Genomic DNA, 13094 nt, shown 5'->3' with positions numbered 1-13094 from the left:
ATATTACATAAAATATTTAATCTATATTTTAATAATATTTCGAATAAAACTTTATATAAAATATGTAATATTTATATAACATTTCAAAAAATGAATATTAATAAATATTTATCATAAATATTTTGTGCTGTCTGGGGAACGGTTAAATGCTATGATCGTTTTTTATCTTTTTATTTTCATGTTTACTTGAATATTTGATAAAAATTTTAGATGTACCGCCAACGATCTGAAGATGATCGTACGTCTGATTAAGCATGATCTGAGGATTAACGCCGGACCGAAACATATGTAAGTGTTTAGTGTTTTTTTTTTCTGTCAGTTTCAAAAGATGGGTGAGTGCAAAAATGCCCGAGTCCAAAAAAATTTTTATTTAAGTCCACAACGCAGTATCTTATTTAAATCTAATTATACTATTCGATAGATCGAAGTTTTTGCTTTAAGAGTTCTGTTTTTTGAGTTGCAATACGACAGACTTATAAAGTGAGAAATAAAATTTCCCATTTTGTCCAACTTGTTTTCTATATTAAAAATTATCAAATTCGTATAAAAAAAGTATAATGACTTTTCGGAAGTAAAGATTTTAAGCTTTAAAATCCTTTTTTAATATAAATTTTGTATATTTTTAACGAGGTTGTAGTTGCATGAATTTTTAATAATAAATCGGGCCCGAATTTTTGCATTCACTCAATTCGATAATAATTAAAATATATACATATATTTACGTTGGATACTCAGTCTCGAGGCGGTCCACGCAGATGCCTACAAGGCCTTCCAAATGTCCCGATGTCTGGAAGCGGTGGTACGACGTTTCCTGTCAAACTTGGAAGAAAAACCGAGCACTTCAGGCTCATCTCTAGGCCGGAATAAAGTAGCCATCTCGCTGATGACGCCAGTTTTACCGATGCTGGTATATCGAAATAAATCTGCGAGAATTATCTAGTCTTTTATTAGTTTTAATAATATACATATATATATATATATATATAGAGGGCTTCTTTGCGAATCAAAATACTATAGCAATAATTTCTCGAAAAATTAAGTAAAAAAATTATTCATAAATTTTTATTTTAAACAGTTTAAGTTTTTGAGATATGAGGGTTTTAATTAGCTATATTTTTCACCTGTACAATATCAATATTTGCACTATCTGTATATAGAAGAATATTTGTATTTCACTGTTCAATTTTAAAGTGAACGTTGCAAAATTGCAACATCGCCCTTTCATTCAGGAAGTTCATAAGTTATACATTCGGAAAGCTAAATAATCGAGCGCTGTTATTAGTTATTTGTTATTAGCTGATTAATTAATTAAAGGCAGAGGCATGCACGTCCGTGGAAATGGCGATGCGAAAGTGCCCGAATGGGATGTTGTCGGAGGTCAAGTACGACGGCGAACGCGTGCAGGTGCACAAAAGCGGAAACGACTTTCGATATTTCAGCAGATCTCTCAAGCCGGTCCTGCCGCACAAGGTAGAGACGATAACTTGTGGAAATATGTAAACAATTTGGAAGATATAATATCGCTTTATAATTTAAAAGTTTCACACCGCGTTATAGAAACAGAAAGAATCATACTAACATAACGTAGGAAAAAATATGACGATTGTTATTACAAAATTTAACGATCAGGATACGAAATTAAAAGCGTGTTTTCGATTTTTTCTATTTGAATTTTCTGAAAGGCGGCCGATTGAGTAATCTATTTTTTTAGGTGAATCTCTTCAAGGACTACATAGCGCAGGCATTTCCTGACGGTGACGATCTAATCCTCGATTCTGAGGTTCTCATGGTCGACAATGAGACCGGACAACCTTTGCCTTTCGGCACCTTAGGCATTCACAAAGTAAGGGCGATGAATTTTGTTCCTCGTCACAAATCTTTTCATCCCATTTCTCTGAAAATTTCCTTTTACGATATTTTTGCGTCTGTTTTTATATCGTTTAATTTTAAATTTTATAATTGATGATGAGTTTGTGATTATATTAGCAACATTCTATAATAATACTTTAAATCATATTTAATAATAAGGCGACATTTTAATATACATTGTCGAATTTGTTTTCAGAAAGCCGAATTCAAAAACGCTAATGTATGCCTTTTTGTCTTTGACTGCTTGTACTACAACGGCGAGATACTTATAGACAAGTAAATATCGAATTTTCATAAAAGTATACAATAATATCTTATATAATAATTACACTAGTTTACTTTTTTATTATTTTAAACTAGACAAGGTGATCCTTATTGATTTTTGGATGCTGAAAACGATATCGTGAATCACATTTTATCACGTCAAGTTTCACGAAATAAGTGAGGTTTAATGTGTTAAAAATAATTTTTTGTGATATTAAAATTTTTTTAATAAAAAAGGTTAATATATAATGAAATATAATGAAATTTTTATCAGAAGCCATAAATATATTGTTTATTTCCTTTAAAATGCATTGTTTTAATTTTAATATCACACTTTTTAGCCATGTTATGATAGATTTACGTACAGAGTTTTGGTAAGATGACGTTTAGATTTCCTTTTAGCATCCAAAAATCTATAAAAAATATCTTTCTTGGTTCCAAATAATGTATTTGGCTGTAAATTAGTATTATTCTGACTTTATATATATACATGTTAAAACTATTTTTTTCTCTTTTTCTTTCTCATCGCGTTAGATCTATGCTGGAGCGCAGGAACATTTTGAAGGACAGAATGACGGAGATACCGAACAGAATAATGTTATCGGAGATTCACGAAGTGCATGTAAAGAAATAAAAATTTTAAAAAGTATGTTAATTAGTGGCTGTGTTCAGCAGATTCAACTGTTGAGTCTATTGAACGCAGCTACTATCTAGATAACATTTTGCCGACATTTTGCTGAAAATTTGCTAAAAATATTGCAACCAATTTGTCAACAAGGTGATAAGTCCTCATTTGATTGCAAGCAAAGAAACACACAAACTGAGTAGAGTAACTTTACAGTAACTTTGCGGCAACAATTGTGATAAAAAGTGTCTGATTAAAGCAATTTTGTTTATTATCAAAAGTACAAATGTTAATTTGGCAAAATTATAGCAATATGCGAACTAATACTTGTAAATAATTTTGCCACAAATATTACATCTTATTAATTGCTGATATATGTCGGCAATTTGCTGGCAACATCCAAGTAAAATTTTATTTAGCAAATGTTTTTGCCATTATCATTACGACAACAAGTATCAGCAAATAAATTACACTGCTTTGCTTTTGCACGAAATGTTATCTGGAATATTTACTTACAGCGGCATTGGATTACAATTCGCGTCTGATTTCAGGATCCACGGGATTTAGCGGGAAGGATTGTTCATGTATTGAAACTGGGTCTTGAAGGTTTGGTCCTGAAAGACATCGACGTGCGTATCGATTCTTGTAAACGTATTAATTTCCCAAATTATTGCTATATTCTTTTAATGTTATTGATATAATTAATCGAATGATCATTGCGCAATACAATTACATGTTTAATATTTACTTGATTATTTATATAATCATGTTTTTCTCGTTTTATCCATTTATAACTTCCTGCGATAAAGTCGATAATTTATTTAAAGATAACGCTATTCTTGCGAAATTTGTTTCGTGGATCACCAGACATTTGGGTTTTACTCCATTTATTCGAAATCTCCGCGTTTCCAGAGCAAATACGAGCCGGGAAAGAGGCACTGGTTGAAGGTAAAGAAGGATTATCTGTGCGGTGGTGCGATGGCTGATAGCGCAGATCTCGTCGTGCTTGGTGCATGGTACGGCACGGGCAACAAAGGTTCGTATGAGCTGCGACGCGGTGCGAAAGATAATATTATAAAATGTAAATTGGATACAACGCGGGATTATTTTTATTATATAATTGCAACTGTTTAAACTCGTCGAAACGATCCTTGTTGACTGTATTTAGCAGAGAAAGCAATTTTGCAATTATAAAATTTTTATTTAATATGATTGATTTATATATTTAGATTTAGTAAAGAAAGTGCAAGATCAAATATTAAAGAATTCTGCAACAATTGCAAAACTGCTTTCTCTGCTTAACGCAGTCATTGTTTCGTAATAACAACTAAAAATAGTCATTATTATGACTTCGCGATGCAGCTTTTAAAATGTTTAAATTTGATAATGCAGAGATAGACAAAAAATGAAATTGATAATGAATTTACATATCTAAAACGGAATTTATTTCATAGAGAAGCAACCGATCTTTCGCACCGACTCGGTCTCGAAGCTTGCTATTTTCACGTGTTTTTCTTTTTTTACAGGCGGCATGCTGTCGGTCTTTTTAATGGGCTGTTATGACGAGAGGCACGATAAGTGGTTAACCGTTACCAAAGTAAGTAAAATATTTACTGAATTTTTAATGTTAACTCGAATTAAAGTGAAAGATCATACCCCGTCTTGTCGTCGTAGGTACACACGGGGCACGATGATGCCACCCTGACGATGCTGCAGGATCAGCTGGACATGGTGAAGATCGGCAAGGATGTGGAGAAGCTACCGAGCTGGTTGCATGCCAAGAAACCCATGGTGCCGGATTTCGTGGCGAAGGATCCCAAGGTAAAATGCAGTGAGTCGATTTACCGATCAATATGTGAAATATTTTATTAAAATATTTTTAAAAATTAATTCACATAAATATTTCATGTTGTGTGGACAATCAATCCATTGTTGAAACGGCTCAGCGTTATTTTAAGGCTAGTATTCATAGTCGGTTCTTACATTTAAAACCATCTTAAGTACAATCATAAAAAGTCATAAGCCAATCACAGAGCCGTATTAGCATTTTAAAACATTAGGTATTACTTAAGACTTTGATTTTGTGACTTTGACTTTGACTTTGTCACTTTGTTTACGGTTGTGCGAATGGTAACTCACGTGAAGCAAGGCATATTTATGCAGGAAGATATCTCCAACCAGATAATTTACCATTTCGTCAAACATTTGCGAACATTCACCTGTATTTCGGAAACTAAGCCGTTTAGGACACATGTTTATATGGACTTTTTTACTTGAAATAAACCAAAGAATCGCTCTGTTGAGTATGGCAACATACTTAACTAACACCCTGTATATAAGCAATCTTACGTTATACCTTTCGGTACTTAACTTCTAATTTCCTTTTTAAATTATTTTATGACTCAAAGCCGATGTTGCATCGAGATTTTTATACGATGAAAACGATTTAATTAAAATCCTTCATATTGTAATTACTTTAAAGACTTAAAATATTTCCCATTTTTAAGTTTCTTTTTAAATATTACTCTCCGTTTCTTTCTGTAATTAATCAACTAATTAATGATCATAATTGATCTCTCTTCGTTCGGCATTTTCAAGCTCCTTTTTCAAACGCAAATTACGGAGCCCATTATACTGCAGAGTTATATGCTCCGCCATTAATCCGTCGTAATCGCTAATCGTTATTTCGACGTCGGGGGGGAATAAACAGAAGCAGCCGGTATGGGAGATAACGGGCGCTGAGTTTACGAACCAGGGGGTGCACACCGCGGATGCCATCAGCATCCGGTTTCCGCGTGTCACGCGGATTCGCCACGACAAGGACTGGTCGACGGCCACCACCCTGGACGAATTGCGTGTTCTCTTCAAAAGGAAGCCCGAGTCCGTTGATTTCGGCCGTTTGCTCGATACGTTAACTGATGTAAAGACTTCTCCGAGGAAGAAACCGTCCGATTCCGCGAAGAACACATCCCCGAAGAAGATCGAGAGCTCGAGAACGAGCTTCTGGGACGAGCCATCGACGAGTTCTAGAGCCAAGAAAGAACTGCCGGAGGACATCAAGGAGGAAGTCAAGGGAGTATCGCTTCAGGAAGGTACCCTCAAAAGACGAAAAGATTGCGACGAAGGATCGTCCGACAAAGTCCGGTCGGAGAGGAAGAGATTGAAACGTGAGATTAAGGGAAAAACGGAGAATCCCTCGTCAACGAAATTAAAAAAGGAAGGAAAATCGATTACGAGGACAGAAGGATCCTTCGAGTCCTCGTTTGATGCGAGTTCCGTCGATTCGGACGTCGAGGATACCGTAAGTGATACCGTTTCTTTCTTCGATAGAAATTATTTCTCGACTTCTGCAACATTTTCTAAATTTCTATCTTTCTTTTCAGACAATATCGCGAATTTTAATAAACGCTTGTCACATTCTGTTCTTCTACACGGTTTGTATAAAAGTTTCCGAACTTTTTTTCTACAAGTACGAAATGTTGTCTACTGCTGTGAGAGTACTTATTCATCTGTTATAACTTTCTGTGATTATTTCTTTTCTAAAGTTAAAAATGAAGCTGGAAGAACACATTTTACGCGGAAATTGTAAGATATAGAAGATTTGAGTTGAGGCCATTTTCTCCATTTTAAAAGAAGTTTGTTAAAAATGTTTCTAGAAATTGTACGATCATTATATAGAGACTGTATTACTTTAGTTAGAATAATAAATAAATAAAAATAAAAATCATATAAGAAATTAGATTTTTAAACAAAGTTCGGAAACTTTTGAGACAGACTATGTACTCCCTCTCGATTTGTATTTACTCAATTCATTCATTTATTTATTCTATTACGCTCAAATAACATTAGTCACATCGCCTAATTAATATTATTCAAGCGTTAAACACCCCTGCGCTCCGTTTACTCTGCTCTATCTATGTTCGTGCTTGAAAACCGTTTATTTATTTATGTTACGAAGCAATTATTGCGTGTGCTGTCTGGCACGTCCGAATTCAGTGACTGAATTTCTCTGTACATTCAAGGAACATATCGCTGTTAATTAACCCTCACCATACCAGGTTGGGTCACTAGTGATCGAACGATTCCTGTTCGTGTAAATTTCTTTGAGTCTTTCGGTAATTATAAATTATACTACATTTTATTATTTTTCAAAATAAAATTTCAATATTTATTCTAGAAAGTTTAAAGTATGTTGGTGAATTTTTAGAGATTTTGTAAACCATTCTGAATACGTGAAAAAAAAACGGATGGACCCATGTGTGATGAGACACCAAATTGTACCTTATATATTGTAAGGGTTAATCATGTAGCTGAATTTCTTCAATTTTTCTTGTGAAAAAATAAGAAAATGTCCATCTCGCTGATTTCTTGTAATAAATCTGTCACCGCCAACGTGTCCTATCAACGATCTTTCACGAACCTATTCCCGCTATTTGCAATTCGCTATCTGTATTGGCGATGTTGAATCATCGTGCCCCGGTAGTCGGTCTCCTCTATTTATCTTCTTAGAAGTTATCTAACTGCTATTTACCTAGCTACGAATATTTATGCATATTCGTCGCAAATGTGTCCACTTTTAACTTTGTTGCATTTATTTAACTGATCTCAGTGCTTCGTGATTATTTTATATATTACTTTGCACATTAAATCTATTTATATAAAATTATTTATGTGCTATAAATAATCATATATATAATTATCACATTTTATTATGTAGTATTATATATTACAATATTATAAAAAATTTTACATTTTTTATATACTTACCATATAGACATATTTATTGATTGATTTATTTTGATACTGTTTTTACCTCTTCTGTATAAATTTTTATCTTTTTCCTTCTTTAGTCTGTATTACTTTAACTTCACGTATTATTATTATTTTTCTCGATTGCATTATCTTGTTTTTTTTTCATTCTGTCAATCGCAATTTTTCTTTCAGAAATTCAGTAATGTGCTGCAAGACGTGCGAGCGAGTCTCGCGCCTGGTTTCGACACGAGTAGGAAGAGGGACGCGCGAAGGATGCTTAAAACGTATCCTTTTTCTCATAATTATTTCGATAATTCGCGGCTCGCTATTACTCACCGTAATTACTTTTTATTACGTAATTATTTTACATTCGCCATCATAAAAGCTCGATAATTTTATGATTGCCCCTGATAATTTCATAAATTTTTATCGCCCCCGTTCTCGCCCTTTCTCTCCCTCGATTCTCTAATCTATTTTCGAAGTAACGCAATGTCGACCTCGTATTGATGGGGAAGTTGCATTATCGGGACTTGTAACACGCGTTCTCTATCTATGCTAGGGGTGGTCAAGCCTTGCCATTATATGGAGGTTGAAAATCTTCGGTATGTCACTTTGCTACAGAATTAAACAAAAAAGAAAACCATAATTTTTTTTACTTACACTTCTTCTCTTGCATTGAAAGTAAAAATATTTTTTTCTTTATTTTAACAAAGTTTAGTTTTCTTTTACTATATTCTGTTTTACATTTGATTTAAAATAAATCGTTATAAACCAAAGTACACAGTAAAAAACATTTGGTATTTGTGTTAGAAACATATTTTTATGCTGAATAAAAATGTTTATTTTATTTATTTTATTTATTATTTATATCTTGATATTTTACTATATTAATATATTTGAAATTATTATAATTTATGGTAGGTAAATTTTTTGTGTTTGAAAAAACTATCATATATGATTATTATTACTAACATTATAGCAGCAATAATATGGAGCTCCTAATTACTTTATCATGCAATTATAATCACAAATACCAAACACTTTTCTCTCAGTGAAGGGTATATGTAATTCACGAACTATCAAGAAACAAAGCACTCGACGGCACAACGCGGTGCAGTGTGCATTATAAATCAGATTCTCGATGCGTTACAATGGCCAGAGATGTGCAGACTCGTGTACTTAAGATTCTTATTCCCGAAGGGATCGTTTATTCCCGTTGCTGGAATCGTCCCCGCGACGTTTCCACGGCGCGATCCCAGATCCACTTTCCTCGTTCTTACGAGAAATGCACCTCTCGGGGCGATTTTAAAGCCACGCTGACGTCCTCAGACTACAATCTTCCTTGACAACGTTGATATGTTAGACTCGGCGCTACGATAGTTACGCTGGTGAATGGATACAACTCGACGGCGACCCACGTCATCCACACCCGCGCGGAAATTCCGTCCTCGGCTGTCCTCGGGGTAAGTTTGAACTAGTTTAAACGGCGTAATGCACACGTGTTCTCGCAAGATTGTAATACGTAATTGTGTGGAGGGTGCGACAGAGGAATCGGCGAGAAATTTAATTTTGAGCAAAACGGTTCCGAGAAAAATCTGTTGGGTAAATTTCAGAATAAAGATACTCATCTCTTTCGTGTGAAAATCTGGAAATGTTTGAGTTAAAAAATATTTGAGCATAAATATCGTTGGCAAGTATAGACGTAGCGGATAAAAATTTTATATATGGTGATGAACTAATAAGCAACTTTAATTTTGTCCCTAAAAATCAAAGTGCATATTAATCCCTTCAGATATGGAATAATGTTAACAAAATTTTTCTTTTAATTAAATTTAAGGCTTTTATAAGTATAATAATTCATACTAAAAAGATAATTGTTTTCAAAATTTGGACTATTTTCCAACATATACATTGATTACGTACATCTGGTCTCAGATGATGTCGATAGAACTAAATAATTTCATTAGATAATGTCTTCAAATTTGATGTACATACATTACATGTATACAGAGTTTGTAGGAATTAAAGTTAACTTATATATTATTAATATAAACTATAATTTTAAATAAAAAATAAAATCGATTCAGCATTGAGTGACGGATAATTCTAGAAGGCAAAGGTTTTAATTTTTGTTTAAAATTATAGTTTATATTGATAATATATGAATGTCAATTATTGTAGTTTAAAACCAAACAGAGTATTATTTATATAAAGGACCTATTAATTTTTAAATATTTTTAAAATAAAGACTTTATTAATTTTAAAATAAAGCTTCTATTTTTAAATATTTTTAAATATATTTTTAGAATAAAGACATCTATTAATTATGTACAATTATATATAATTTTATTTAATTTTATATATAATTTTATATAATTATATATAAGACATTCTTTCCCAGGTAACTTACAATATACTATATAATATATTATGTTATATGTATATACCATAACGCAGGTATGTAATTGTATATAAAAAATTTATCCCCTTCAAATGTACGTTTGTCGCAAAATTTTTACCGAGGGGGTTGCGTTTTTCTTCTCACTCTTCCCTATTTATTGGCTCACCTACGTATAATAAATTATATACATTATAATGTTGGTATATAATTGCATATAAGTTAATTATATTTTGAGTAAAATTATTATCTCCAAACATATATGCATGTATATAGTTCGTCGCAATACTTTCACTGAGGGTTGCACTTTTCTCGTTCGGTCCTAAGCCTAAGCATCCCTCCGTTCGCGATAACACTCCACTGATCCATTATCTAACGATTGCCAGGCCGTTTTACTGCTTTTATCAGCGAAAAATCGCGGCGGCATGGAAATTTAACACCCATACGACGGAAACAGGAAAAGTTAAGGGACCATAACCGGATTAATCGCGGTTAATACTGCGGCCATTACTGTCTCCGACCCCCGACGTTCAGCATTTTCCGCTATCCTGATAGCAGGTTCCCGGGTTTGCTCGATTAATCGTCAGAGCCGATTATCAGACCGGTTATCGCCGGTTAATTTTCCGTCGTTACTCTTGCGGTTGGGGAAAACATATACAGGGTGAGTCACTTAAGACTGGCCACCCGAATAACATCCACAGTTTTGGAGATAGGAAAAAATGTTTCGGATGAAAGTGGAACGGTTTCAAGGGGGACATATTTTGGTCATGTTGTTTTTCTTCTAGGTGGAGGCGTCAAAAAGATATTAAAGGTCACCTCTTTTTTTTTTAATGGAATTATATAATTTTTTTTATGTAATATGATTCCTTTAATTATTCTGCATATAAAAGTATTAAGATAGAATATAAAAAAAACAGTACGAAATATAAGTATAAGATACGAAATATAATTATAAATACAGTATAAGAAAACACATAGTTGCTTATTTAAAAAATTATCCATTTTGCATACATATTTCTTTTAAAGCAACTGTGTGTTTTCCTTCCATCAATTGATTTATCTCATTATTCTGTTCATAAAAGCATTAAGGTACGATTATTAAAAAATTAATAGTTTACGAGTCATTTAATATTTTATGTTAATATATGCTAGAATAAAGTATAAAATATCTCGTAAACTATTGGTTTTTTTATATCTCTACCTTAATACTTTTATATGCAGAATAATTAGAGGAATCATATTGTGTAAAAAAAATTATACAATTCCATTTAAAAAAATGGAGATGACCTTCAAATCTTTTTGGAGAACTCCACCTAGAAGAAAGACAACACGACCAAAACACGTCTTCCTTGAAACCGTTCCACTCTCATTTGAAACATTTTTTCTTATCTCCAAAACTGTGGGCGTTATTCGGGTGGCCGGTCTTAAGTGACTCACCCTGTATTTGTGTGTCGCAAGCGGAACGTGACATGAGGACGTCACGGAAATTCGCATCGCCGTCCCACGATTTTACACCGATGAACTTTTTAATTCTTTCACTTTGCCCCCTGCCTTCTTTTTATACCGTATTTTTCAATATAACGTACAATGCTTGCGTCATAAGTGCTTATCGAATTTATCAAAAGGTTTATTCGTTCTTTTCTCGTTTATTAATGGCGAGAGCCGTGTGGGTGAAAACGAATAAATTCCAGCGATTGTGACTTAAAAATATATCTTGTTTTATTTAATTTAAAACCTGAGCAACGTGAATAATCATTTTTTAAGTCATTTAACACATCGCTCGGAAAAGAACGCGGAAAGGCGAGGAAAGGCTATTCCTGTAATCGAAACATTACGTTGATTAAATTCTTTCAAAGTCCATTTTTGCACTTTGGCACTCGCGCCGGCTCTCGAAAGGGAAAATGAATGAACTTTCCGATAATACGTGAGACATTATCGTAAAATATTGCTCTTTTCATTCCCAAGGAGTACGCGGTCTTTCCGCGGACCGTCAGGCACGTGAACGTGTCCTGGCTGGAGGAAACCGCCGCGCGGTCCAGGAGGCAGGACGAAATCCGGCATGCGGTCCAGCTAGCCAACGATTATTGTGATTGCCCATGCACGCATCGTTAACGCAACAAATACATACACACGCATTCCGTATACGATTTATGTACAACTCGTGTTTTGTAAATGCTATAATATTTGTAAATGTCAATAAAGTATGTGAGGCTGTAACAAAGCAAAGTTTAAGTATCTTCTGATGAAAATAAAAAAATGAAATTAAGCAATAAGGAAAAAGTACAGAGGCTTTTGATCGAGAATGAAATTACCTTCTCAGTTTATCCCTTTAATTTTTTATTTCCTATTTCAAGTAAATTTCTACACACATTTAACACTTATATTAAACACACACACGCATATTTCATATACTTAAGTATATATTATGTAAAAATAAAAATGAATGAATGAATAAATAAACGAAAATCTCACGTAGTTGTTTGCAGCAAACGAATCGCGTTTCTGGGGAATAAAATAATTATAATAATCTCATTAAAAAAAAAAAAATTAATTCATGTACTTAAAAGAAATTATAAATTAAGCGACGCGGTAGCGGTCGCGACGCCAAGTGCATAAAAATACAACACGAGCCGCTTGACCGCGTGATATGTGAACGTCATTGCGTACTACATGTTCGTGCCGTTGCCAAATTCGCGACGCTACCATTAACTTCATCTGGAGGTTTGACACCAATAAACTTTAGATTAAAATTACTCAGAAAAACTAAAACCGCAATCAAAAATCTGAAAACACTTTTATTATATAATATCATCGGTAACTTTCGATTGCGACCAGTCCAAATAAAATTGATGCAGCCGATACCGAGATCTGGAGATCGAGTTCCGAGAAGGGACTATTTCAGATTTTCAGATTTTTTTAGTCGTATGTGTGATACATACATGAAATGAGTTTTATCCATTAAGCTGCCTTTCACAATACCTTCATTCAAATAATATTACATTAAAATTAGCAATATAAGTGAACATTAATACACATACATATACATATATTATATAACTAGCACTAATTTTTTCGTTTCTTCTTTGCATTATTATTTTATTTTGCCATTTTATTTTGCCAAAGTCTATGTGCATTATTATTATATTAGTTTTGTATTTCTGCTTAATATATATAACATATATTTAA

General features: G+C 33.3%; 1 protein-coding gene across 2 annotated transcripts in view; it reads left to right on the top strand.

Moving 5' to 3' along the window:
* The window catches only part of DNAlig3 (DNA ligase 3), a 53320-nt gene extending 41167 nt beyond the window's left edge, over positions 1-12153 (top strand). For both annotated transcript variants that reach the window (XM_018457953.1, XM_018457952.1), the window contains 14 exons: positions 211-288; positions 736-907; positions 1315-1470; positions 1712-1843; positions 2066-2145; positions 2668-2755; positions 3310-3387; positions 3671-3794; positions 4285-4355; positions 4433-4579; positions 5469-6059; positions 7703-7794; positions 8874-8973; positions 11874-12153. In XM_018457953.1, the coding sequence (XP_018313455.1) occupies positions 211-288; positions 736-907; positions 1315-1470; positions 1712-1843; positions 2066-2145; positions 2668-2755; positions 3310-3387; positions 3671-3794; positions 4285-4355; positions 4433-4579; positions 5469-6059; positions 7703-7794; positions 8874-8973; positions 11874-12020 (2056 nt within the window). In that variant the 3' untranslated portion in view covers positions 12021-12153. The remainder of the gene's footprint in view (positions 1-210; positions 289-735; positions 908-1314; positions 1471-1711; positions 1844-2065; positions 2146-2667; positions 2756-3309; positions 3388-3670; positions 3795-4284; positions 4356-4432; positions 4580-5468; positions 6060-7702; positions 7795-8873; positions 8974-11873) is intronic.
* Positions 12154-13094: the final 941 nt, after the last annotated feature.

Source organism: Mycetomoellerius zeteki, unplaced genomic scaffold (assembly GCF_001594055.1).
Source record: "Mycetomoellerius zeteki isolate Tzet28-1 unplaced genomic scaffold, Tzet1.0 scaffold698, whole genome shotgun sequence".
Lineage (NCBI taxonomy): Eukaryota > Metazoa > Arthropoda > Insecta > Hymenoptera > Formicidae > Mycetomoellerius > Mycetomoellerius zeteki.
This window is presented reverse-complemented; position numbering and strand designations above follow the sequence as displayed.